General features: G+C 35.7%; 2 protein-coding genes across 2 annotated transcripts; one reads left to right on the top strand and one right to left on the bottom strand.

Annotated features, from left to right (window-relative positions):
* Positions 1 to 1,850: 1,850 nt before the first annotated feature.
* Positions 1,851 to 3,048, bottom strand: LOC149393649 (uncharacterized). The gene has a single exon (XM_089617702.1). The coding sequence runs from the start codon at positions 2,887 to 2,889 to the stop codon at positions 2,074 to 2,076; it is 816 nt and encodes a 271-aa protein (XP_089473828.1). The 5' UTR covers positions 2,890 to 3,048; the 3' UTR covers positions 1,851 to 2,073.
* A 3,622-nt stretch (positions 3,049 to 6,670) lies between these two features.
* Positions 6,671 to 17,021, top strand: MSH1 (MUTL protein homolog 1). The gene is made up of 22 exons (XM_089617093.1): positions 6,671 to 6,908; positions 7,283 to 7,418; positions 7,497 to 7,594; positions 8,067 to 8,142; positions 8,245 to 8,364; positions 8,770 to 8,817; positions 9,280 to 9,344; positions 9,722 to 9,807; positions 9,978 to 10,142; positions 10,835 to 10,944; positions 11,039 to 11,144; positions 11,631 to 11,706; positions 11,834 to 11,892; positions 12,231 to 12,298; positions 12,415 to 12,588; positions 12,704 to 12,910; positions 13,151 to 13,407; positions 13,523 to 13,666; positions 13,856 to 13,913; positions 14,041 to 14,361; positions 15,044 to 15,739; positions 16,490 to 17,021. Exons 1-22 carry the CDS (start codon positions 6,787 to 6,789, stop codon positions 16,718 to 16,720), a joined length of 3,423 nt encoding a protein of 1,140 aa, XP_089473219.1. The 5' UTR covers positions 6,671 to 6,786; the 3' UTR covers positions 16,721 to 17,021.
* The last annotated feature ends 9,137 nt before the right edge of the window (positions 17,022 to 26,158 follow it).

A 26,158-nucleotide genomic window follows, 5' to 3' on the forward strand; every position in this document is an offset into this window, starting at 1 on the left:
GCTCCCAACATGTCCTGAGCCGAGTCCACCCCGACACTCATCGACAAGCAAATGAATGTTCAGAGATATAGCACGTTTTGCCTGAGACGGAACTTCATCTCCAAGATCGTCATCACATCCCGAGCCATTGAAGATACGTCTTTCAACGACGAGCTCACGTTATAAACCTCTCAACAATTTTCCATGAACCAAGACGACCTCAACTTGCTGGTGTGGTGGCGTCAACACGAGCACATGTTTCCGATCTTGTCGAAGATGGCCCGAGATGTACATTCGACTTCGGTTTCAACGGTGTTGATTTGCATCATTGACGATCAAAGGCATGAGTTTGAAACCCGAAATGGTCGAGGCTCTCACCATATACAAAGATTGGTGTCAACACGAACAACGTTCTCAAGAAACAATTGTTAACATTGATCTTGATGATAAATTTAATATGAACTTTCAAAATATGACTATTAATGAAATGTAGTCTTATTGTAATGTTTTACTCATAATATTGTTGTAATGTTTTTACTTTTTTTTTTTTTAAAAGTTATTAATAAAGATGAAATTCAGTTTACATATTAGTACCTTCTTTTAAAATTTTAACAGTTTAATCTCTTACATTTACCATTTAAATTTGATTTTTTATTTTATTTTTTTAATTACTTAATGGAAGTTAACGAAAATCCATATTTCCATTAAGCCTAACGGAAATTCCAATAGTCATAATGAGTCTTACCACATATGGCCAAACCCAAAAACGTTTTTTTTTTTATCGACAAAAAATAGAATAATAACTTTCTCAATTAGTTTGGTCTTCAAAATATTTTAGTCTCAATTAATGATAAAAACTCCAATTATATCATTTATGAGGCATATATTTATTTATATATATATATATATATATATTTTAATTTCATGAATACATCTTAAACTTTTACGATATTCAACAAAGGTAAAAAGAACTGCCAAATTAACATTCATTACATATATAAATCAAGAGCCAATTAGGCTTGTAGTCCACTCTTATTTTGTAAAATAACCAAAGTTTCATTTTATTAAGAGAATTGTCCATTAAGCCGAAATAAATTAAATTAACTTATTTAGTTAATTTAATTTATTTAAGTTGAGTGAGGTATTTTCTAATTAACAAAATGAAATTTTGACTAGAATCTTAAAATAAATTAGGAGATTGACTAATTGCAACAAATTTTTCATAAAAAAAGGTAAGCCTAAAATAATTAATAGGTAAATATTTATGCCGTGGCAATTTCGTGATAGGAAATAAACTATACTTTAAAAACCATTAATAAAAATAAAAAATTATACATCATCATCATCAATAATTTGGCTAGTTTATTTCCACATCATAGCAACCATATAATTCCTAACCAAAAGTCAGAGGATCAACCTCAAAATGTCAAACACCCTTCTTTTGCATTAAACTTGGGTTTTGTACCTATAATTTGAAGTCATGGACTTTATATGTCAATCTTGAGTTTATTATCAATTCAATTTGTAATTACATATAAATGGGGAGTTTTAGTGAGAACAAAATATTTAAAAAAGAAAAACAAAAGGACGAAAATCTATTACCATAAAAAATGGAAATTCATATAATTTTATGATTAAGAATTACTCCCAACCTAACTTGAAATTCTTTGAACCTAAAATATTTAGAACCAAAAACTAAATCATCAACCTAGCTTAATTGGTTTGTGTTTCTAGCCATTAAGGCATGTGTAGAGATGTGATGATCGTACCGGTGACGACGTGGAGTGTAAACAAATACATCATCTATAGATTATCAGCTTTTTTTTTTTGGCAGCGTGCTGCGTGCTTATTTTATGTTTTATCCACATGAATATGGTAATTACTTGGTTCATTAAAAAAATCACACACACACACACTACGTCAACACGGCTCGGTCGCGTTTGCGGGCCCTAGAAAATCCGCACCGGTACCACCCAATCACATCACTACACGTCAACACTAAACTAAAAGCTTTGACATAGAAACAAAACAAAAGGGAATAAAACGACTCTTGGCGCGTGACCGGCGGGTGAGGATAGAAAAAGCCGCGAGGCCTCAACCCAACTCAGTTCTTGGGTAACTCGGCAGAGGACTCGCTCTGGGCGAGCGCATCGGAAGCTCGCTCATCTGCTTCCCATGGGAATCGTAGTAGATCACGCCCGAGAAATTCAACGGCTGACATTTGTCGCCCATCAGGATCGACCTCTGCCAAACTCCGCCGTCGCCAAAATCCTCCACGTCATCGTCCACGGATCTCTTCTTCCCCTGGACCAGCGCGATCGCCTTGTCGCTCATCGCAGCGAACAACTTCTTCGGCGACTGAGGAATTTTGCAACTTTCGCTCTGTTCCTCCTTCAGAACAACGATTCGCTTCGGCTCCGGCGCCGGCTTGATGTCCTCCGCCGCGTCTTCGCCGTCGACGGACCTCTTCTTCCTTTGGACCAGCGTGATCGCCTTGTCGAAGAGCTTTCTTGGAGACTGAGGAAGCTTGAAATTACTATCGCTCTGTTGCTCCTTCAGGATCGTTATCCGCGTCGGCTTCGGCTCCGGCGTCGGCTTGAGCTCCTCTGTATCGTCGTCGTCGCCGACGGATCTCTTCTTCCTTTGGACAATCGCGATGGCCTTGTCGCTGATCGCCGCGAAGAGCTTCTTCGGCGACTGAGGGATTTTGTAACTGTCGCTTTGTTGCTCCTTCAGAATCGCGACACGGTTCGGCGATGGTGATGGTGATGGCGACGGCGACGGCTTGAGCTTCTTAGAGACGCGGCTGGCGAAGGCTATGACGGAGGTCACGACGGCTGTGGTCACGCGCTTGCCGGAGCCGACGGCGGTGTTCGTTTGGCGGTCGGGGGTTCTCGGAGCGGAGGCCATGGGAGAGAAAGAGAGACGAGTTTTCTGTTTGTTTGGCGAGAATGAAAAAATGAATTTGGCGGGTGCCTAGGAATAATCTCTCGCTCTCTCTGTAAATTTAAAACAATTAAAGTCTAAAAGAACGGAACGTAAGTTATGACTATAAATACCTTGAGACAAAGAAACTGTATACAATATGTTTTTGTTTTTAAAGAAGCTGTATATACTGTAGAGACGGGGGACTTCGTGTGGTGACCGGTAATCGCCGGTTTCTTATTAAAAGTATATTTTGATGAATAACTTTTCTGCGAAATTAAGTGCTTAGCCAGGTGAAGGGGAATGTTGTAAAAATTTATAATGGGTAAATGAACAAAGTTCTAAAATATAGTTATTTTCAATTTAAGTACGTTATGATTAGTCCAAAGTGAGTAGCAACGTCACAAATATTAGTAAAGCCTCGACTATCTTGCAACAAATATTTCAAAAAATTAACTACATCTTGGCAGCAACAATAACAACAAAAGATAAATATTTTATGCTATCACAGTACCCAGTTTTTATTTTTTTATTTTTTTTTATGATAGAGAAATTTATTTTATATACCTCAAAATTGAAAAAAAAATAATATCAAGATTAGACCTTTTAGTTGAAAAATATTCAAAATAAGACTTTTGACCCAAATTCGAACAAAAATATTTTTTTTTTATCCAATTTAAGCTATAATTTCCTATGAATTTCATTTGATTTCATTAAAACTCATCGGAAATCATCGTAAATTAGATGAGTTCCGATGATTTGGACTAATTTTACAAAAAAATCATTCTTTAGACGTCACTCTATAATAAAGCGATGTTAACTCTTTGTAAAATATATAATATAAAGTTATGATTGATGTCATTTTTTTAAACAGTGACTTCAAATAGTCAATTCTGAATATAAAAAAATCAATACAAACAGTAACTAACATTTTTATTTCTCCAACTAGAAAATCTATAAATATCTAACATTCATTTTTTAAAAATATTTTTAAATAAATATTATAAGTTTAAATTATTAATTTCATGAAACAATAACTAAAAACTTTTGGGATTATTCCTAAACTATGACATCCTCAATACTTTAGGACCAAATTTCAATATGTCATTATTAATCTAAAAATATGATTTCCATATATGTGCTGGTACAAAAATACCATTAATGAAATATCTTTTTATTTATTTTTGTATTTAATTTTGTTACTTACTTAATGGTCGCAAAAGCAAAATTAGAGATCATTTTTCGTTTGGCATCTGAAGTTAAAAAAAAACTTGGAAAATTTGAAAATCTGAAGGAAAATAAATGGTTTGAAAATTTTGGAAATTCGTTTGAAGATTTATTGACATCTTGTCTTTTTATTGAAATATATATCAATAAACTTTCAAACGATTATGAAAAATTATTTGAAAATTTATTGACATCGTTGTCAATATATTTTATGCATGTCAATAAAATCAGCAACATACCAAATTTTTTGAAGGTTTATTGACATCAAGAAAATTTATTGACGTCGATGTCAGTAAATCTTCCAAGAAATTCTCATAATCGTTTGAAGATTTATTGACATTGATGTCAATAAAAAGACAAAATGTCATCTTCAAACAAATTTCCAAGTTTTTAAAACATTTTTTTTTTCATATTTCCCAAATTATTAGGTATACATCTTTAACAAGTATATTTATCATTCTAAATAAATAAGTAAGCAATTTATCAGTGTCAATAATTTATGAACATGCACATAATACTTGTATATTTTTTTTTTTTTTTACTAACAGTTTTATAAATCTACTATTTTTAATTGGCTATTTAGGTAGAACATGACCAATAGTAAAAAATTATTTCACTAACATTTTTTTTATTAAGATCACATTTGTAAATTTTTGTCAATTTCGCTTATATATTATAGATTCAAGAGCAACTTAAATGTAAAATATGTTATTCTAGGATACATTCTTTTACAACAAAAAATCGCTCTTCATTTACACACACACATACACTATTTTTCTTTATGATTATTGTCTTGCTCCTCTCTTATTATTTTTTCTCTCTCTTTGTTATTATTAAATATATATTATTTAGGAAATGATTTCATATGGTGCGGTTTATATTGGAGACGATCTTACTAAAATGACGTTAACTTATTAGTTGATGAACTTATTAAGATCATATTTCAACTACTAGTAAGGTCACCATTAATGGCTATATTTACATGTTTCCTATCGTGTGTTCTCCGTTAGCTCTTTCTTAATTTTTATTTCAACTAGAGAAAACAACACGTATATACTATCTGTTTTAGTGAAATGTAGAATTTAACCTTTGGTTTTCAAAAATGTCGAGTTCATACCTTCTGTTTAACTAAAATGACGAAATTATACCCTGAAATGGATAACAGTGTCACCAATTTCTCTTTCATTGATATCAATTCTTATATAAAAAAAAAACCGAATCAAATACAAACTAGTACCCTAACTTTCAAATTCTCAATTTTGAAATAAAAATAGCCTTAAATTAAAATTAAATAATAAAGTTCATATCTCCCAAGAGATGACTTCATTCTGTGTTCGAATTGCAACTCTGAATCTTAGATTATCTGTTTGAATATGTGATTTTGATGAATATCAACTGTCAATTTTTACCCGTTTGTCTCTTTCTATGTTCTTCACGATTAAGAGACTGTTGTTTATTTTTTAATTTTTAAATAAATTACGTAAATGACGTGAATGAATAAAGATAATTGGTGTTTACATATAAATATTATAATCAACGTTAATGAAAAGTCAATAAAAATTCAATAAAAAGAAGATTCGCGGTACTATTGTCTATTTCAGGGTATAATTTAGTCGTTCTAATTAAACAAATGTTTTAAACTTGACATTTTTGAAAACCAAATGTTAAATTCGATATTTCACTAAAATACAAGGTATATGTGTGTTATTTTCCCTTTCAACTATGATTTGCATGCCTTTTCCATAAATGCTAACTAGTATATGTGCTAGCTTTAGCTATATATATAACAAAAAGTATTATTAGTTTTGAATTATTAATTTCATGAAAAAATCTTCTTATAACAAAAATAATATTTTGGGTAAACCTCAAAATGGTTAAAGTATATCAGCTTCAAATTCAAATGGCTAATTTCATGAAAATAATAAAAATTTGCCTACTTTATGAATTAAAAATGTGTCTACTTTATTAATAAAAATGTTCCTACTTTATTATTTTCATGACATTAATAATTTAAAACCTCCTGTCGGTGAAGTCTAATTCTGCTTGAGAACATAGGTTAAACTTTCAGAGACAACGATTTGTCTTCGTGATTTAATCTTTATGAGATTTTTTTGTAATCTGAATTTAAATATTTAAATATAAAAAAGTTTTATTTTATTTTATTTATAGATAATTCTAAGACATTTAAACTTACACGTTGATAAATCTTAGCTAACAGATATTTATGTTAATATTTTTCTATTATTTAAGTTTTAAAACAGAAAATACTTTGAATAGTTGAAAAAAAACATTGAAATTACTCTGTACCATTATAAATCTGCTTAGTCATATTTAATTTATTTTCTTTTAAATCTCCGTGTGATACTAATTTTTTTAAACCGTATAAGATACTTCCAAAATTGTACCTCGAACTAGAATGTATGTACTCAACCAAAACTGTCGTTTTACTTCCCAAGAAAGAAATAAATAAGAAAAAAAATAAATAAATACAAAATTAGTTTTTAATTGTATATATTTTTTTATTCCTTTATGTAACTTCGTGTTTAGCACAGACGTTTCTCTGCTCTGTTCTGAACTTCCCGCCAGAAGAACCAAAAAAAAAAAACCCTAGTAGCCCTTCAATAGCCGGTTCATTTTCCGGCGACAAAAATCAATATGTACTGGACGGTGGCGACTCGAAACGCCGTCGTTTTATCTCCAAGATTGCGTTCTCTTTCTCTTCTCAATCGCCCACCTCCTCGTCGCCATAGCTCTTTCTCTCCGTCTCCGGTGCTCTTGTAATCTCTCATTCTCATTGTATATGTACGCGTAGTTGCGATGATGATGAGATGACAGTGGAGTTGCGTTGATTGTGTATTTTGAAAGCTACAGTGGTTTTTTCGTTTGTTTTTGTACTCGGTGTTGCTAAGAATAAATGTGTAAAATTTGTGCTTGCTCGACAATTGAAAATAGAAAGCGAAATTAAAAGGATATTTACTTAATGTGTCAGAATTGGAATTTTTGTTCGAGTGTCTTTAGTCATTTGGATTTTGATAAGTATCATTTATGTGCCTATATGCAATTTTTTTTTTTATTGCTAAATATGTTTGAATCGGATTGGTGCAATGCAATTTTGTTCTTAACATTTGGATTTTTTCGATCCGAGCAACAGAGTTTCGTTTGGGAAGGTTTATTGTTTCGAATACCAGAACACTTCGAGAAGAAGCACAAAACCTGCAAAGAGATTTGGGCATTCAGGCAATGTCTTGACTGAGAAAGAACTTTCTAGTATATCATGGTGGAAGGAGGTATATGCCCTTTGTAAGCCAACAATCTTCAATTTTTTCGTGTCTTGGATTTTTACTGATTTAAACTTTGTATTGCAGAAGATGCAAGGCTGTAAAAAACCATCAACTGTACAACTAATTAAAAGGCTTGATTATTCAAATTTATTCGGCTTGGATGTTGGACTGAGAAATGGGAGGTCAGCTTATGTATATCTTATTTTTATTTTTATTTTATTTATTTATTTATTTGTTTATAGATTCTAAGACTTTTGAAAATGTGGAGTGACCGAGTATTATAAGACTTTTGCTATTATCTTTTTCTTAGTACTAACAGGTAGGATCGAAAAAGTCTGTTTGTTAGTGATTCTGGAGGTACTTGCACAAATAAACACATTAATTCATTTGAATGCACTTATTCACTGAACCCATAAGGCATGTACCAATTTTCTTTCATTTGTGATATGCATCTGCGTTCAGTTTAAAATAATGTTCACATTTTGCAATTCACAATATTCAAGAATTGACTGTAAGTTGTGGGTATTATATTGGTGTTCTTGACTCAGCACTGTTTAACTTTACATATGATAAACAGCATTTCCTCTGATATAGAGAAATAGTTTTATTGTAATAGAATGACTAAAAAACTAAAGACGTGTGTATTCTTCTTAGTCTGAAAGAGGGTTCACTCAACTGGGAGATGTTGCAGTTCAAGTCAAAATTTCCTCGTGAGGTTTTGCTATGCAGAGTATGTCACTGATTTGATTTTAGCAGTATTTGTGTGTAAAAGTTTGGACATTTGCAAGTAATGATACTTACTAGGGACTAAGAAATTTTTTTCCCTACCCAGGTTGGAGAATTTTACGAGGCAATAGGCATCGATGCTTGCATTTTAGTGGAATATGCTGGTTTGAATCCCTTTGGAGGCCTTCGTGGCGATGCTGTTCCAAAGGCTGGTTGCCCGGTTGTGGTATTTCCCTTTGTTTCCTCATCCCAATTGCTTTTTTAGATTTCATTTTCCACCATATGATCTTAACTGGTCATAAATCATTAGTCAAGACAAGTATAATAATATACATGCGTCATGCTATTCGGATGCTCAAGGGATTTGTTTGTGATTTCAACTTATTGTTTTTTTTTATTATACCTGTTAATCAAATATGTGTTCAAACACGATCACATCCCAGTTGAGATTTTTTTTTTCTTTTGCATTTTCAACACGGGCTTGCTGGTGAATCAGCAATGTATGCTAAAATCAAATTAGGGATATTTCGTTTAATATTTTCGTATGAACTTCTTATGCGAATCTCAGTATTTAGTATGCAGCTATGACACATATGATTGTTTTGATGCATCCCTGCCCTTGCATTTGTAGAATCTTCGGCAAACTTTGGATGACCTGACCCGTCATGGATATTCGGTGGTAAGTTATCAATCTGTTTTTCATGCTTAATATGTACTTGTTTGTATGAAATTTATTTTTACTTGATTTTCCGAGTCTACAAGAGTCATACCATTATATTTTATAAATGAGATATAATTGATTTAGTTTTCGGTTATTTAATTGATTAGTTCCTTCATAATAGTTTCCAAATAACTGGAATTGTTTCATCTGGAAAGTTAGATGAAATTCGTTTCCACTATAGCACTTGAATAAACTCCTTGTTTTTCTCATGGTGATCAAGCTTTAAGAATTCATGTCCACATTAGGTTGATGCTTGATATCTCAGTAACATTGTTCTCTCTTGGAAGATTAACCTATTCTATAAAATATAAGAAGGGTTATAACTTTTGTTCTTCCCCCCTATATGCTCTTTATCATGTACGCACAAGTGTGCCTACTTTATAAACTAACTAATATCCTTTACATTTGGTCATTGTTTAGTGTATAGTTGAAGAAGTTCAAGGTCCAACAAGTTCCCGTTCTCGGAAGAGTCGTTTTATCTCTGGGTAAGTTGCATGGTCAACACTCTTATTTTGTCCTCTTTAATTATTTGCTTTTTCCCTTGCTATTATGTAGATTCAAGAGTAATGCGAGTATATTCCTTTGCACTCTTATTACAGAAAACTGCAGAACATGAATGGCTGAAATCTAATTTACTATAGTTGCGATGCATTTTATATGCAAAAATTGTTGTATCTTAAATCTTTCAAGAACTTTTTTTTTTCAATAGCTTTCACGTACTAAACTTCTTGAAATTCTAACATTTTCATCATCTATTTTGTTATTAGTTTGTCAGGATGTTTTATAATATGAAGATTGTATAAATTATAATACAATGTCCAGCATATTACACAGTTCACTCGTGTTTCCTTTTGTGGTGTAGGCATGCACATCCTGGTAGTCCTTATGTGTTTGGGCTTGTTGGTCTTGATCATGATCTCGATTTTCCTGAACCTATGCCTGTTGTGGGTATGGTTTTAAAATAAAAGTTAGCATATTTAGATTGTTTTCTTTGGTTGTATTTTAAATTGAAAAACTTTGTTTATTTATCTTTGTATCATCATTTTATATCAAATGCTTTCGCATTACCTAGAATTTCGGTTACTAATCTGACAAGGTATTTTCGTTGGAATTTTTAGGCATATCACGCTCTGCAAGAGGCTATTGTATAAATTTAGTCTTAGAGACTATGAAAACGTATTCATCCGAAGATGGCTTGACTGAAGAAGCCTTAGTCACCAAGCTTCGAACTTGTCGATACCATCGTTTGTTTCTTCATGCATCATTGAGGAACAATTTATCAGGTTTGTTCGATCTTCCTCGTTGCATTATTGTGGCAACTACATATGTTTTATCTATGGCTTCAACTAACAATTTATTTGTTTTTAGCAATTAAGGAACTAACAAGTTTCCTTCCATATTGTTAGGACCTAGGATATTAGGGATTTAGGGGTATCTGAATAATTAGAGGAAAAAGGTATCAAGTAGAATCTGAAAGCATTTTGTAAAGGAAGGAATTCCGAATCGGAGAGCACGGACCTCTCTAAAGTTCGATATCTTGTTTCATTTATAAATCCGTTAATTAAAAAATTAGCAGTGCGTATCGCATATGTCCCTCCTTTCTCTTCTTTTTCTTACGTGATTTCATTAGTTATAAAGATCAATAGAAACAACTATCACTAAAGCATTTGTATCAGTCATTTATAAACAAACAAACCTAAGAATCGTATATTGACATCTTGATCAAGGTGTAATCATTGGTTTAACATGCTACAATGAAGCAGGAAACTATCCAAAGCAACTTGACAAGGACTCATTTTAAATAGTGATTGTGTTGAACTTGAGATTCTTGAATAAAATCAATGTCACTCTGTTGCAATTACCAAAGTTAGTATGACATATCACTTTTTTTTTCCTTCCTTCACAACTGGCGTAAGTACAATCATTGGTGCTGTTTTAATCTCCTTCAACTTTACATTTAGAGGCTCCTTCACAGGCACGCGTCGCTGGGGAGAATTTGGCGAGGGAGGCTTATTATGGGGGGAGTGTGCTCCTAGACATTTTGAATGGTTTGATGGAAATCCTGTGACCGACCTTTTGTCTAAGGTTCATATTTGTTGCCCTCATTATAATTTAGGCCATCCTTTTGTGTTTCTGAGCAGCACATTAACATTTTACGATCATGTCATGATCTTTTAAGGTCAAGGAGGTATTTGGACTTGATGGTGAAGTTGCATTTAGAAATGTCACTGTCTCTTCAGAGAACAGACCTCGGCCTTTGACACTAGGAACCGCGACCCAAATTGGTTAGTTTTATTTCTTTACAATACTTTTGAGTGAGGCATGTTTTGTAGGAAAAATAACAAACACATCATCCTGAGTTAAGTCAAGACTCATCTTTTTTTCTGTGTTTGTCAATATTAAATATATAACCCCAATTTTACCTAATTAGTTCAAATATATCTTGTGTACTCACTATTTTTTCAAGCATACACAAGCATAAAAATAAATATAACTTAATAAAATTTTGTGAAAAAATTGGTTTAGTTATCCACGACTTGATGAGAAAAGCAGAAAATGAGGCTGTTTTTTCACGAGTTTTTCAGTGAAATGTTTTCCCTACAAAAGTGGACAATTTTTTTTTTTATCAATTCAACAAACTCAGTAATATATATTTAATATCACAAAGAGGATGATAAAAATAAATTTTGATTTTTCGTAACTTCTATGATGTCTGTTAATACACAATAAAGAAAATTCTAAACAATCATCATTGCTCACGTGAATATCAGGTGCCATACCAACAGAGGGAATACCTTGTTTGTTGAAAGTTCTGCTTCCTACAAATTGCACAGGCTTACCTGTGATGTAAGTAGGCACTACTAGCTTTTGCACTGTTCTTGAAATTAATGAATTGATCTTAGCATTTATCATTTCAACACTGTGCTACAAATGGCGTTTCTATTTCTTCAATTATCGAGTTGTTGTTCCTCAGCTATATCAGAGATCTAATACTGAATCCTCCTGCGTATGAGATTGCCTCAACAATTCAAGGTGAGTGGGTCAAGACTGTTGTTCAATATATAACAAGCACTGTCCTTCCCCAATAAGTGATAATCAGATTTGTCATACCAATTAGACTTGGAATTGAAGATTCGAGTGTTCAGCATCTAGTGAATGAACTAAAGAGAAGAAAGAAAATTATACCTTTTAAATGCTAATGGACTTCTCGAAGTTTTGTTTGAAATTTAAATTTTGAAGCCTGAACTTATGCCAACACATCATCATGTTGATTTTATGTGTGGTTACATCTTTACAGTTTGCTGGAATGTTAATCTTTGTTCACCTTTCTAATTTTGATGTTTATTTTTATTTTTATTTTTATTTTGCAGCAACATGTAAACGTATGAGCGATGTGACCTGCTCGATTCCCGAGTTCACTTGTGTTTCATCTGCTAAGGTTATTGTATTCTAAAGCTCTCAAATGAGCATTAGAGGGAAGAACAGAATTGTAACTTTTACATATAATTTTGTAACTATACACAACATCTGATTCTCAAGCTTCTTCGGTGACAGCTTGTGAAGTTACTTGAAGTGAGGGAGGCAAATCACATCGAGTTTTGTAGGATTAAAAACGTAGCCGATGAGGTGTTGCAAATGCATAAGAATCCAGAGCTCAATGAAATCCTGAGATTACTGATGGATCCCACTTGGGTTTCGACGGGCTTGAAAGTCGACTTCGAGACTTTGGTAAGGTTAAAGTTTTATGTCATTTTTTATTTTCCTTTTTTGTTTCCCCCGTTGATAACGCCCACCAGATTTATCTGTATGGACGATTAAATAATAGTTTCTGTTTCCTCTACAGATTAGTGAATGTGAATGGACTTCAGACAAAATAGGCGAAATAATTTCTTCAGATGATGAAAGGGATCAGAAATTCAGCTCTTCTCCTCTTATTCCTAACGAATTCTTCGAGGATATGGAGTCCTCGTGGAGAGGCCGAGTAAGAAATATCCATATTGAGCAAGAATTTGCAGAAGTGGAAAGGGCAACAGAGGCTTTAACTCTAGCAGTGAGTCCTAAAGCTATATAAATGCTCCAACTATCCAGTACTATATTTTTTTTTTTTTTTTGCTTTTATTTCATCTCATTTATTCGACTCTATATTGATAGTTTTTTCTTTTTATCCAACCATGAAATGGTTTATTTATAACATTTTGTTCACTCAGAATCTTGACTACACTATATGCTAATGAATTTTTCCTTAAAAAAGAAACTAATCGTACATACTGTGAATTCCTGCTTATGGCAGGTTAGTGAAGCTTTCATTCCCATCATCACTAGAATAAAGGCTACCACGGCTCCGCTTGGAGGCCCCAAGGGTGAAATATTGTATGCTAAGGAACACGAGGCTGTTTGGTTCAAGGGTAAGAAGTTTTTGCCAGCTGTCTGGGCCGGTACACCTGGCGAAGAACAGATTAAAAACCTTAAACCCGCCATAGATTCCAAAGGCAGAAAGGTCGGAGAGGAGTGGTTTACCACCCGAGAAGTGGAGAACGCTTTGACGAGGTCTCTTTCTTGTATTGTACTTCATTGAAATTTCTCCCGATCTCTAAGTTTCATGGTATTTATTATACTTCAATCTATATGATAACAGAGTTCTCTCTCTCTCTCTCTCTCATAGGTATCATGAAGCGGGTGCGAGAGCAAGATTGAGGGTCCTGGAATTATTGAGGGAGCTTTCTTCTGAATTACATGCAAAGACTAACATTTTAGTATTTGCTTCAATGCTTCTAGTCATTGCCAAAGCACTATTCTGCCATGTGAGGTCGGGTGTAAATAACAATTTATTTTTTATTTTTTTTCTTCTCAATTTTATGGGAAACAAAAAAATTATCTCATAACAGATTTGATCTAGTCTTTAATCATCCACATAAATATGTGCTATCCACAATGACACGTCTTGCATATATTTCTTCCACCGCTCGTAGTTTAACGTAACACTGAAAATATGCAGTGAAGGCAGAAGAAGAAAATGGGTATTCCCCACACTCTTGGAGTGCTCAGGGTCAAAGGTAGCATTGTCTTGAGATTGCTGAAATTTCCATGTCACAAGTATACTTAAAACTTGTCGCATAAATTGTGTTAGTAATCATTTACTTAATTTTTTTTTCTATTTTTATTTTTGGCGATTTTTTATAGATATCGAAGAATAAAAAGCAGGACATGAAACGAGCAAACGGAGTGGGGGGAATGAAGCTAGTTGGTCTATCCCCGTACTGGTTTGATGTGGCAGAAGGCAGTGCGGTGAACAATACTGTAGATATGCAGTCACTCTTTCTTTTGACGGGGCCAAATGGCGGTGGTAAATCGAGCTTGCTTCGATCAATTTGTGCCTCGGCATTGCTTGGAATATGCGGCTTCATGGTGCCCGCAGAGGCCGCTTCGATTCCAAATTTTGATTCGGTCATGCTTCACATGAAGTCTTACGATAGCCCAGCAGATGGTAAAAGTTCATTTCAGGTATATAAATTGTGCTAGACTCATGATATTATCGGGGCGGGAGGGAGAAATTACTAAATTATATTTATTTAATCTCGTTTTTTTTAATCTAATTATATTGTAGTATTAATAGATTATTAGGGTTTATGAAAAAAATTGTCAATTTATTTAGTTGATTTTCCTTAGTAATATAGTGCAATCAGAGAGATGGGTTCACCTACCGAAGCGTGAACTCAATATTATTAGTAATTTGTGATGTTTGAAACTCTCGTAGGTCCTAGGTAACTTTTCTAGAGAATAGAACTGGATATTGGTTTGTTAGATCTATTTGGTTATATGGTATTTCCCCATTTGCTTACCCGATTGAGATATCCTCTCTATCACCCAAGAAAGATTGTTTGAATAAAAAAAATGGAGCTTCAAATGGAGTGTATATTAGTAAATTAAATATATGCACAATACAAATAAAAATTAGCGATTGGATTTATTTATGTTTTTTTTTTAAGAATAAAATATAATATCCAGCAGGCTTCGATCCGAATAAAGTTAACCCTATTCTTAATATCTATGATTTCTAGTGAAAAGCATTACATTTCACTTTTTTATATATATTTATTTTTCATTAAGCATCTGGTTTGAAGGAAATTCTTTTATGTTTGATCTCTCACAGCCCAAATCATTTTCCACGATTCTTTCATAACAGGTTGAAATGTCAGAGATTCGATCAATCGTGTCAGCAACTACTAAAAGAAGTCTAGTGCTCATAGACGAAATATGCCGAGGAACAGAAACAGCAAAAGGGACGTGTATCGCCGGCAGCATCGTTGAAAATCTCGACAAAATAGGCTGCCTCGGCATCGTTTCGACCCACTTGCACGGAATATTCGATTTGCCGCTCGACACAAAGACCACCGTACACAAGGCAATGGGAACGGTCTACGCCGACGGCGAAACGAGACCGACTTGGAAACTCACGGACGGAGTCTGCCGAGAGAGCCTTGCCTTTGAGACGGCCGTGAGAGAAGGAATGCCCGAGGAAATAATCCAACGAGCCAAAGAGCTGTACCGATCGGCCTACGTGAAAGAGGTCCTCTTGGGGGAAAAGAAAAAAGCCCAAAAGGAGAAACCGCGGCGTCGTCCAAGTTTGAACGGTTCTGACGTGCACTCTGGAGGAGAAGATCCCGGGAAGAGCCGGTCTCTTGACAGAACGGAAATCCTTCAGAAGGAAGTTGAGACGATATGTCGAAGGAAGCTGATCGAGCTCTACAAGGACAATGCCTCGGAGTTCCTGTTAGTATGCGTTTCCATGGGGGCCAAGGAGTTGCCTCCCCCGTCCACCGTAGGCGCTTCGTGCGTCTATGTTATGCTCAGACCTGAGAATAAAATATACGTTGGACAGGTACGTGATACGAAGTAAGAATATAAATAGATAATTTTTTTCAAGGACGGAGTTAGAGCAAGTGGTTAGGGGGGTTAATTTGAAAAAAAAAATGTGGGTCTAATTTAAAAATTTTCTATGTATTTTTTTTTTTTTGGGAAGAAGCTATGAAGTATTTTTGGAAAGTTGAGAAATTTTATATCTAAACGAAAGAACTTAAACTAACCCGTGCTCCGTCCCTACTTGTATTGATAATTGAATATATGATAAGAACAAAATGGCCTACCATTCTTGAGGTGGGGCCAATGTCGCCCTCTAGATTATTCTACTCCTAAAATAGGTAAATCAAATAACTCGGTGAATATTCTCATAAAGCCTAATGACCCAGTTCTATTTGTACTGCAACGTGACAGAGTAAAGTGAAACGAGATTAAATAACTATAATTACTGCTTTAAACCTTGCAGTAACATTACTAGTCTAGAAGTACGTTTGCGAAAAGATTTTAGAGACGGGTAACTGTAATAATTAGTTAAGGGGTGGTTTTTGGATAGTTAGAAATATCTTATCTTACTCCATGAATAGATAGAACTAGAGCAGAATGAGGCTGAAATATTGCATATTTGTATTGAGGAAAAGAATAAATTCCTTATGGGAAAGTCACAAGTCCCTCGAATACCATATCATATAGCATTGACACGTTCTATCAGTTTCTCCCAGATTATAGTCGACCCATTTTGTTAAATCCATCAGCCAAAACTATTTTGTTGCAGACGGACGATTTGGAGGGAAGAGTTAGAGCGCACCGGTCGAAGGAAGGAATGCAAAAGGCCGGGTTTCTGTACTTCACAGTCCCGGGGAAGAGCTTGGCGTGCCAGCTCGAGACTCTTCTCATAAACCAGCTTCCGAGCCGGGGGTTCAGTCTCGCCAACATCGCTGATGGTAAGCACAGGAATTTCGGCACTACGTCTCTCTCTTTCGAGAGCGTGACCGTCTGCCAATAATAGATGGTTTTTGCTATTTTTATTGGATCTTCTCTCCCCTGCACAAGCTCTTCATGAGAAAGTAGAAAAAGGGAATATTTGGGCGGTCTAAGTTCTACTAATGTTTTATGTACATGACTGTGTTAAGCTTGGTGACACAAGGAGCAAAAGCAAAATGAACAAGCAGTGGTTGCAACAATTTTGGTTTTTGGTATCTCTTGCACCACTGTTTTTGTCCGTCACACTCGCTCTGAACAGAACAAGCAGTGTTGTGTGCGTGCGTGTGTGTATATATATATATATATTTGTGTACATTTCTGTTTGTGGTTGTTATGCCGTCGTTTTTATAAAGTAATAATGACACCCCAAAAGCAAAATATAACAAAACAAGCCCTCAAGGCAAAATCATAAGAAAATCATATATACGTATATGTAGAAATGCATAAGTAAATTCTGCATGAAGATGTATACATATATATGTATATATACATACTCTAGATACATAAGTGTGTGCATGAACATATATATATATATATATATATATATATATATAAATACGTATACACTAAATATATATGTAATAAATGAACCTATGTATGTATACATAAACAATACAAATATAAAAACATATATAATATACTTACACACATACGTATATAAAAAACACTATCGGCCCAAGGCTAACAAAGACTTCAACTTGTCGTGGCTTTCAACATGATGTAACCTTTGTCGGAGCTTACGAGGGAACTACCGGCGCGGCTCCATGACAATCATTGGCAAAGCTCACAAGAACTTTCGGCAAAGAAGACCTTCGACGTGACTCCATGAAAACCATCTGCGAAAGTGACCGTCATGTACAACTATTGGCGAGCACAATCACCGGTGAGTCAAAGCTAAGTAGAACATTCGGCGTACACAACTATCGGCGATCACAACTATATCGTCGGAGACAAGGACCTTCGGAAACACTTGATCTCCAACCAACAAGAGCCATCGGCACCAAGACCTTCGGCCCGAATCCTTATTGGACCTTCGGTGTGGACCTTCGGCACGAGATCATGAAGATCTTCGGCGAGCCTCCGAGACTTTCGGCATGAACTCGGACTATCGCCACGCGAGACCTTCAGCAAGGTGAACCATCGTCATCGGCATGATACCATCGGCGTGAACTCACAAATAGACTATCGGCATAGTCACCAAAGATGTACGTAGAAATAGATGTACACTAATATATATATGTACATTAAGATATAAACATGTGTACGTTAGTATATGTACACTAAGATATATATGCATGCATATATATAAATAAACAAAAAAGGCATGTAGGTAGAGTTTGCATGCATGAAAAGATACATGTACACGTGCATGTGCTAAATGCATATACAATACATTTTCGTACATCTATATATAAATACTTATGTGTATAATAAATATGTATGAAAGGCGATAAAAAAACTATCGGCATCCTCTTTAGTATTAGCCAAACTATCTTCCAAGACTTGGTCCACGGCAAGTGTGATTTATTGGGAAATTGCTCTTGGTAAGAGTAAAAAAAAATGGTTTTGATTTTTTTGGACTTTTTTTATAAAAAAAGGTCAACAATAGGACTTCTTAATTAAATTTGATTTATGAAGTTACTATTTTACCCATGTACATTAAAATTTAAATGAATAAGTCACGAAAAGGTCATGAAATAATGATAGTTTTAGTTGAAACGGGCCCACAAAATCAAGCCCACTTTATACGTAAGCCCAAATTTTCGGTCATCTTTCACTTACCTCCCTTCGCCACATCATTTTCTTCCTCTTCATTTCGTCATCATTCCCGTCAGTTAACCAGAAGAGAGAGAGAGAGAGAGAGAGAGAGAGAGAGAGAGAGAGAGAGAGAGAGAGAGAGAGACCAACTCAAAAACCGTCAAAACTTCCCTTCATCTCTTGCCCATCCACTTTTTGTCTTTCATTTCCTAGCTTTCATTTCCTCTAAAGAGTCAGTTTCTCTTTCATTTCCTAGCTTTCATTTCCTCTAAAGCCGCCACTTGCTTTCACTCGACAAAACCGCCACTCTCATTTGAAGCCAAACTAAAAAACCGTCCATATTGTCATTTGAAAACATCCATTTTGTTCATTTCGTCACTCTCATTTCTTCGCCCATTTGAGAAGAGGACAAAGTCTAGTCTACCGTCCAAATGCCCTCCAAAAAATTCTAATCCTAACCCTAACCCTAAAAAGAGGAGTCTTCCTCAAACATTCACCGAAACTCCGCCAGTGACGCATGCATCCCCGTGTTGGAGTCCGTTGTGGGTTTTGAGGCGTCCTTGGTCGAGAATGTAGAGCGACCAACGAAGCTTGTAAACGCCGGGGTGAAGAAGAAGAGGAAGATTCTTGCGCCGTCGAAGAAACTTTCTGGGAAGCGCCAGAAAATTGAGGAGACTAAGGCGTTTGACTCGTCCTCTTTCGACGTTAATGAATTCGTCCTGGAGCCTTGCAAATCCGAGAGACCTCACAAGGTGAGTATTTTTACTCTTGCAATTCGTCCTGATTTTTTGGTTGCTTAATTTTTTATTTCGGGACAAAAATGAAAACTTTTGGGTTTGCATGTTTATTTTGTGTTTGATGAAACTGTTAATTTTAGAATTTTTTTTAGTTTTTGATGTTATTGAGGATTGTGTGTGGATTTTGTGTGGATGACAATGTGGATTCTGTGTGGATTTTGTGTGTATTTTGTAAAAATGAGATTTGTTTAGGCTTGCTCATATTAGATATAGATTCTATGAATTCTTGTGATTAGTTTTGTGCATTTTTTTTTGTAGATGTAGGATGTTATTTCGTGACATACATTGTTCACGAAACTTCATGGGTTTCGTGACTTGACCGTCACAAAATCATTGGATTTCGTGACTTGACTGTCACGAAACCCATGAAGTTCGTGACAATTGTGTCACAAAAGTGTGGTTTCGTGACAATTGTGTAACGACCTTCATGGGTTTTGTGACATGATAGTCACCAAACCATAAATTTCGTGACACTGATCATGTCACGAAACCCATGAAGTTCGTGACAATTGTGTCACGAAAATTCGTGGTTGTCACGAAACCACGAAGTTTCGTGACACAATTATCACGAACTTCATGGGTTTCGTGACAGTGTTATCCACGAAACTGAAAGTGTATATATTTTGAATCATATATGTGTCTAATGTTCTAACTTTTATGTGTTTAACGTTCTAATTTTTAGGGTTTCATACGCAAGATAAAAGAAGAAGACATAGAAGAAGGGTATTCATTCAACTTCCATGGAAACTTGGACGCGTTCGAGAGGGAGGTGGGCATGACCTCGAACCAAAAAGAGCTATTCAAGAAAACGTGTTTTGGGAAGTTCCTAGACATGCCCTATATCATAAAATCATCCAAAATAATCAGTCACTTAGTTTTGAGATCGGGATTTTATGATGGCGCCGGTCAATCGAATGCATCTTTGATCATGGAGATTGGTGGGAGACCCGGGAGTTCACCAAAGAGCACTTTTCTTTAACCACAGGATTAAGATTCAGCGATGACTACAGAGAGCAGCCACGATACGCCAATGTGGTTGAGGGAGGGCTATACCAAGACACCTTATGCAATGGTGCGCTTCCCCGAAAAAGGGCCAACATTGCTGCAGTCATTGAGACCAGCAAGAAGTGGCCAGATGAGAGGAGAGTGAGCCTACTTCTCCTATACTTTCTGTACAACGTACTCCTTGCGGCCGAGAAGACCGTCAACCTCCCCTGCAATAGCTACATAAAAATGGTAGACGACCCGGTGGTTTTCAACAATTACCCATGGGAAACGTCACGTGGTACTTCTTTCTGGAGTCTGTGAAGGGCTTTGTGAGCAAGGCCAAGACCATCAAAGATGGAAAGAACCCTAAACTCCACTTATCGGGTTTTGTGCTCCCACTCCAGATTTGGAGCTACTAGTGCATACCACGATTCGTTCCCCTGGACTTCGCTAGTATACTCGATGCCCATGCAACACCGTTGATGAGGCGTTGGGCTACTAAACTAGGGAAGATCTTGGAGTCCCAACTCCAAAAAATTCGATTTCAAGAGGTATGAATATGATTGATAAGAACATGCACATTTAAGTAACTTCTATTTTTTTTTTACTAATTCATATTAATCATGTTTTCCAGACCGAATTCAAGCCGATTGGTGGTGAGCTCAAGTCTGCGTTGTTGTGAGCCCCTCTGAGAAGAAAGGGAAGAAGAAAAAAATTTATGGAGGCCTCACATCAGCAACCGAGGTAATGTTTTCGTGGCAACAGAGTATGGCGTGACATGAAAGTCACAAATTGTTGTTGTTTCGTGACTTTATTATCAAGAAACAATTTTATTTCGTGACTTTATTATCACGAAAATACGTGATTTCATGACGTTATTGTCACAAATATATTTGATTTCGTGACTTTAATGTCACGAACATACTTGATTTCGTGACTTTCATGTCACGAATATAAATCCCAAACGAAGCCCACAAAGAAGCCCGATCCAGGCCCACAAAGGCTAAAAAGTCCATCCAGACTAGCCTAAGAAGAAAACGAGAAAAAACTGAGAAAAAAATGAAATCGCCCTTGGCGTGTTGCGTATGGCCCAAGTCTCCCCGCACTAGTGTGAAAACCAGGCGCGCGCATTTGTATTTTCATGCGCGTGCATGACCTTCCGACTTTTGGGGCTTTTTTCAGCTCTCAAACTAATATAAATACCTATCTCTTTAGACTTCAGAAGGAAAAAAATACACAATTCTCTCTCAACACAATCACTAGATTCCAGAGTCCTGAAACGCTACCGAAGAGTCTCCACACTAGATTTCACTCTGATCGAGATCGATTATCTCAAATACTCTCTACGAATAGCGGCGCTCTCACCTCACTCATAGTAATCAGACTAATCTTGAGCATCGGAGCGCGCACCAAAGGCATCGCTTATGCGCCCCTCTAAGCTTATTTTCTTCTTCTTCTTTCTCTCAGCGCTCTGCGACGAACGAAGAACGTTCTCGTGACTTTTGATTTTCTAAAAACCCAGTTCGTGCGTGGCCACTGAGTCTGGCCTTAGATCAAACTGAAATCTCTTCCAATCTTTTTATGAAATTTTTTAGTTTTTTTCTTAAACTTGACAAACCATGAACAATCGAATTCCCAACACATGTGAGGGAGGCGTAAATTCCTGAGCGGAAAACGTCAGGTATAACTTGCACCGACATGAGCAGAGGAACCAATATTTGCCTCTGAACGAGATCGCAAATCCGATCCCAGAGCAAGAGCCTCGGGACTTCCGCATTATTGAACTCAAGTAAAGGATCTGTCAACTGACGGACCACCTAACGAGACAAGGAAATGACTGAGCCACCATCTAGAACCATCTTGGCCCGATAAGGCAGATTGGTAGTTTCACTCACACGAGAGGTTCCGAAGATGAACGTAACAATGTTCACACAAACGAGGACAAGAGTTATCACACCGACTCCCACACAGATGAGAAGGATGACACTCTCGATCCCAACATGCGGAGTCATGACCGTGGCATCCCCGACACTAGGAAAGGCACCAATAGCCACCATGTTTGGCACAAATCCCTCCCCCACCAACTTCATCTCAAACATCTCACACGCAGGGACACAGATGAACTGGACTTGGACCGCATCTCTTGGACGCAATGAAGCCACAACTTTACGACAACAAAACGGCAACTGGGAACTATCCCTTCGCCGCACATATGACTTGAGGCAGCACCTCAACGCTCGTGAAGAAGCTAAAACCAGCTTCCCCATGAAAACAACGTAGTGCAGACAAAGGCCGGACTCGACCTAAACAACGTCGCTCTGCCCCTCACAACCCACATCGACCAGGCCTTCAACGAAAGAGGGCAATACGCCCCACTCTGGTCTCCTCGCAACACAGGCAAATAATGACCTAACTGTCGACTCGTGCAGAAAAATACATGTCCCTAGAGGACTTCATGCAGACTCATAATATTCCATGAAGACCATCGTAGGAAAGGAGAAGGCTCTGACAATCGCGACTCGCGATAACAACTCTCGCCCACTTGCAGGACAAAGGACTCAACTAGTGGCTAAGTTTCACGACTGTGCAAACTTTTCTCTGCTAAGCATATGCTGTGAAACGATCCCGTTGGGTACCCTCTACACCATGCGCTATTCTATCTCACGATGACGCTTCTTGTCCTAGAGTAACATAGAAATCAGACTAATGTTGAGCGTCAAAGCGTGGCCCCTCTAAGCACCACCTCTGCTTTTTCTTACTCTCAGGTAGTTTGCGGGACAAAAGACTCAGCTAGCGGCTAAGTTTCACGACTGTGCAAACTTTTCTCCGCTAAGCATACGGCGTGAAATGATCATGTTGGGTAGCTTGTACGCCCTGCGCTATTCTATCTCACGACGACGCTTCTTGTCCTAGAGTGATATAGCAATAAGACTAATGTTGAGCGTCAAAGCGCACGTCAGAGGCACCGCCTCTGCGCCCCTCTAAGCTTATTTTCTGCTTCTTCTTACTCTCAGGTCTTCGCGACGAACGAAGAACGTTTTTGAGCTAAGAGAGAGAACTCGTGATTTTTGAGTTTCTACAAACCCGGCTCGGACACGGTCAATTGATCCGATCTTGGATCAAACTACCCAAAATCTTTAATATTGTCTAATTTTCAATGACAACAGATACATGTGGCGTTAGTACTTATTAATAATAATAAAAAAAAAAGGACAAGGATAAATAGTATTCTAAAGAAAGATAAAATTATTTACGTTGACAAGTTAAAAAAAATATATAAACAGCATGATACGTTGCACTTGTTCACTCAAAATAATATATATCAATGCCACCAATTAAAATTTAACGCATATTAATATTGTTTTCTACAACTGACTTTGAAAGCGAGGCTTTATTGGAACATTAATTTTGTGAACATGGTTGTGTGGCTGAGTGCATATAAGCCACGTAAATTGTTAGGGTTCAAAGTTATCTTATGCTTTTCTCTTAATCATTGTATTTGGGCTGGTATCTTTTGCGCCTTAAATTCAAGAATAGTTACAATTAAAAAATAACTCTCAGTTGATACTATTTGATCGTTAATAGGAGAAGCAACTCTCAATTTTTAAAGCCCAACAAAATTCATATTCTCATTCGTCCTCGTCTCAAATTTCTCTACATATAAGTAGTTTTGAAATAATTAAATTTTTACACATCGTTGAGGATGGAAAGTACACATTGAGCTGTTTGGGGCCTCTGACATGGCTGCCGGTACAGTCATCGCCTGAGCTCGAGCCCGTATTTTTGTGACATTTTTTTGTCTCTTTGATTAAAAAATATTCGATACGAATGAATAGTACTTGAATTTAGGGTCCAATCTCTTATTTTTTGTTATAAAAAAATTAAAAACAAAATTAGTGTTTAATGAACAGTGATTTTTTTAAAAAAAAAATATATAGAAAAAAGAAGGGATTGGATCCTAAACACAAGTACTACTCATTCGTACAGACTTTTTTTTTTAATCAGAAAAATAAAAATGTCACAAAAAAACTTTAAATTCATTTTTTTTTCAAACCTAGATATTCCTAAACATGTCTCCATATTTTTATTCCTTCATATTAAAATATATTAATTATTCTGCTGCAACGCGCAGAACATACTTCTTATATATATATATATATATATATATATACAAGTCTAACAGTTCAATCCCACACTCAATTTCAACACAATCTGGCAGAGAACCTGGAAAATCTCGCCGTGGCCAGAAGTTTAAGGCGCTGCTGTGAGATCTTCTAGTACATACGCAGGAATCTTACCGCAACGACGTATATTCTTTGCTGCAGCGAGATTTTACATAACGGTACAAAGTACCGTTGTGTAATGTAAAAAACATTTTTTTTTAAACCTTGCAGCAGCAAGTTTTTTTTTTCCGCTGCGATGAGGTTGAGTTTTTGTTGTTCAATGCCTTTCTTTTTGAGTTTTTACAATTCATATTACATGAAAATGAACTACATATCCAAAAGCAAATATCCACAATTTCAAAACACATAGAAGCAAATATCCAGTTTCTAAACATCCAAACATCCAAGATCAATTATCTACATCCACATGCATCCAAACTTCCCGAAAACCAAACTAATCTTTGCATTCAATAAATGTTTGTATGTAAGTTACCCACTCATCTATTACTCTCTCTAAGTTATTCCGTGTATATGTTTTCTTAGTTTGTAATTTCTCTATGCCAATTCCAATAATATCACGCATATAAGTTAAGACATGATACCCGCATTCCGAGTCTCCGATTTGTCTAGGAGCCGAGGAACATTTGATGTAGGTTGATGGGCCATTACTTCGGGCTTCTTGGTGCTCAATCTTGAAATCCGCAAAAACCCTCACTCAAAATGTTAGAAAAAAAACATTAGAAAACAAACATTACGATGAAATAAAAATACTTCAAAAAATAAAACTTTACCTTTTTATCAATTTGTTTTTTACATTTATTTTTTTTACCATGACTTTTAATTTATTTTTCCTACTCATAAAAGTATTTCTTCTTTTTCCGATATCATCGGGATTGGGTAATCTTCTAGTTTTCCTTTTACCGCTACCACTAGTACTAGTAGTAGTAGTAGACAAGGAATCTAAGGAAAAAAAAATACAATTCAAAACACAATTTCAATTTTCAACTCAAATCCACTCCCAATTCCAAACAAACTTTGAAATTTAAACTCAAATCCAATCAAGAACTCAATATCAATTCCAACACAAGGCCAAACAAAAATTCAATCCCACCCTCAATTTCAACACAATTTCATTCTAAGTTGAATAGAATACCAAATGCAAACTCATAAGTCTAACATTTACAAGTCTAACAGTTCAATAAAATATCAATTTCAAACAAAATTCAATCTAACATCAAATAAACTCTCAATTTCAAACACAATTCAAAACATAAACTCAAATCCAATCTACTTCTAATACAACTTCTTCCTAAATAAATTCAATCTAATGTTTTGAATTTAGGAAGAAGTTTTATTAAAGTAGATTCGATTTGAGTTTATGTTTTGATTTGTGTTTGAAATTGAGATTTTATTTGATTTTAGATTAAATTAGATTGAATTGAGATTTATTGAACTGTTAGACTTGTAAATGTTAGACTTGTGAGTTTGCATTTGATAATCTATTAAACTTAGAATGAAATTGTTTTAAAATTGAGTGTGGGATTGAATTTTCAGCAAGGCATAAGTCTTGCCGCGGAAAGATCCTGCTGATGCTTCACAATGGAAAACTTTCGACTTAGCTTCTGATGGTATGAACCCATTCAACATGATGAGTAGTAAATACAATGTTTGGTCGGTTATACTTGTGAACTACAATCTCCCTCCAAAGTTGTGTATAAAGAGAAAATTCTTATTGTTAACACTTCTGATATCAGG

This window comes from Urtica dioica, chromosome 6 (genome assembly GCF_054948205.1).
Source record: "Urtica dioica subsp. dioica isolate 48M chromosome 6, U.dioica_male_clone48M_v1_H2, whole genome shotgun sequence".
In the NCBI taxonomy this organism is placed as follows: domain Eukaryota; kingdom Viridiplantae; phylum Streptophyta; class Magnoliopsida; order Rosales; family Urticaceae; genus Urtica; species Urtica dioica.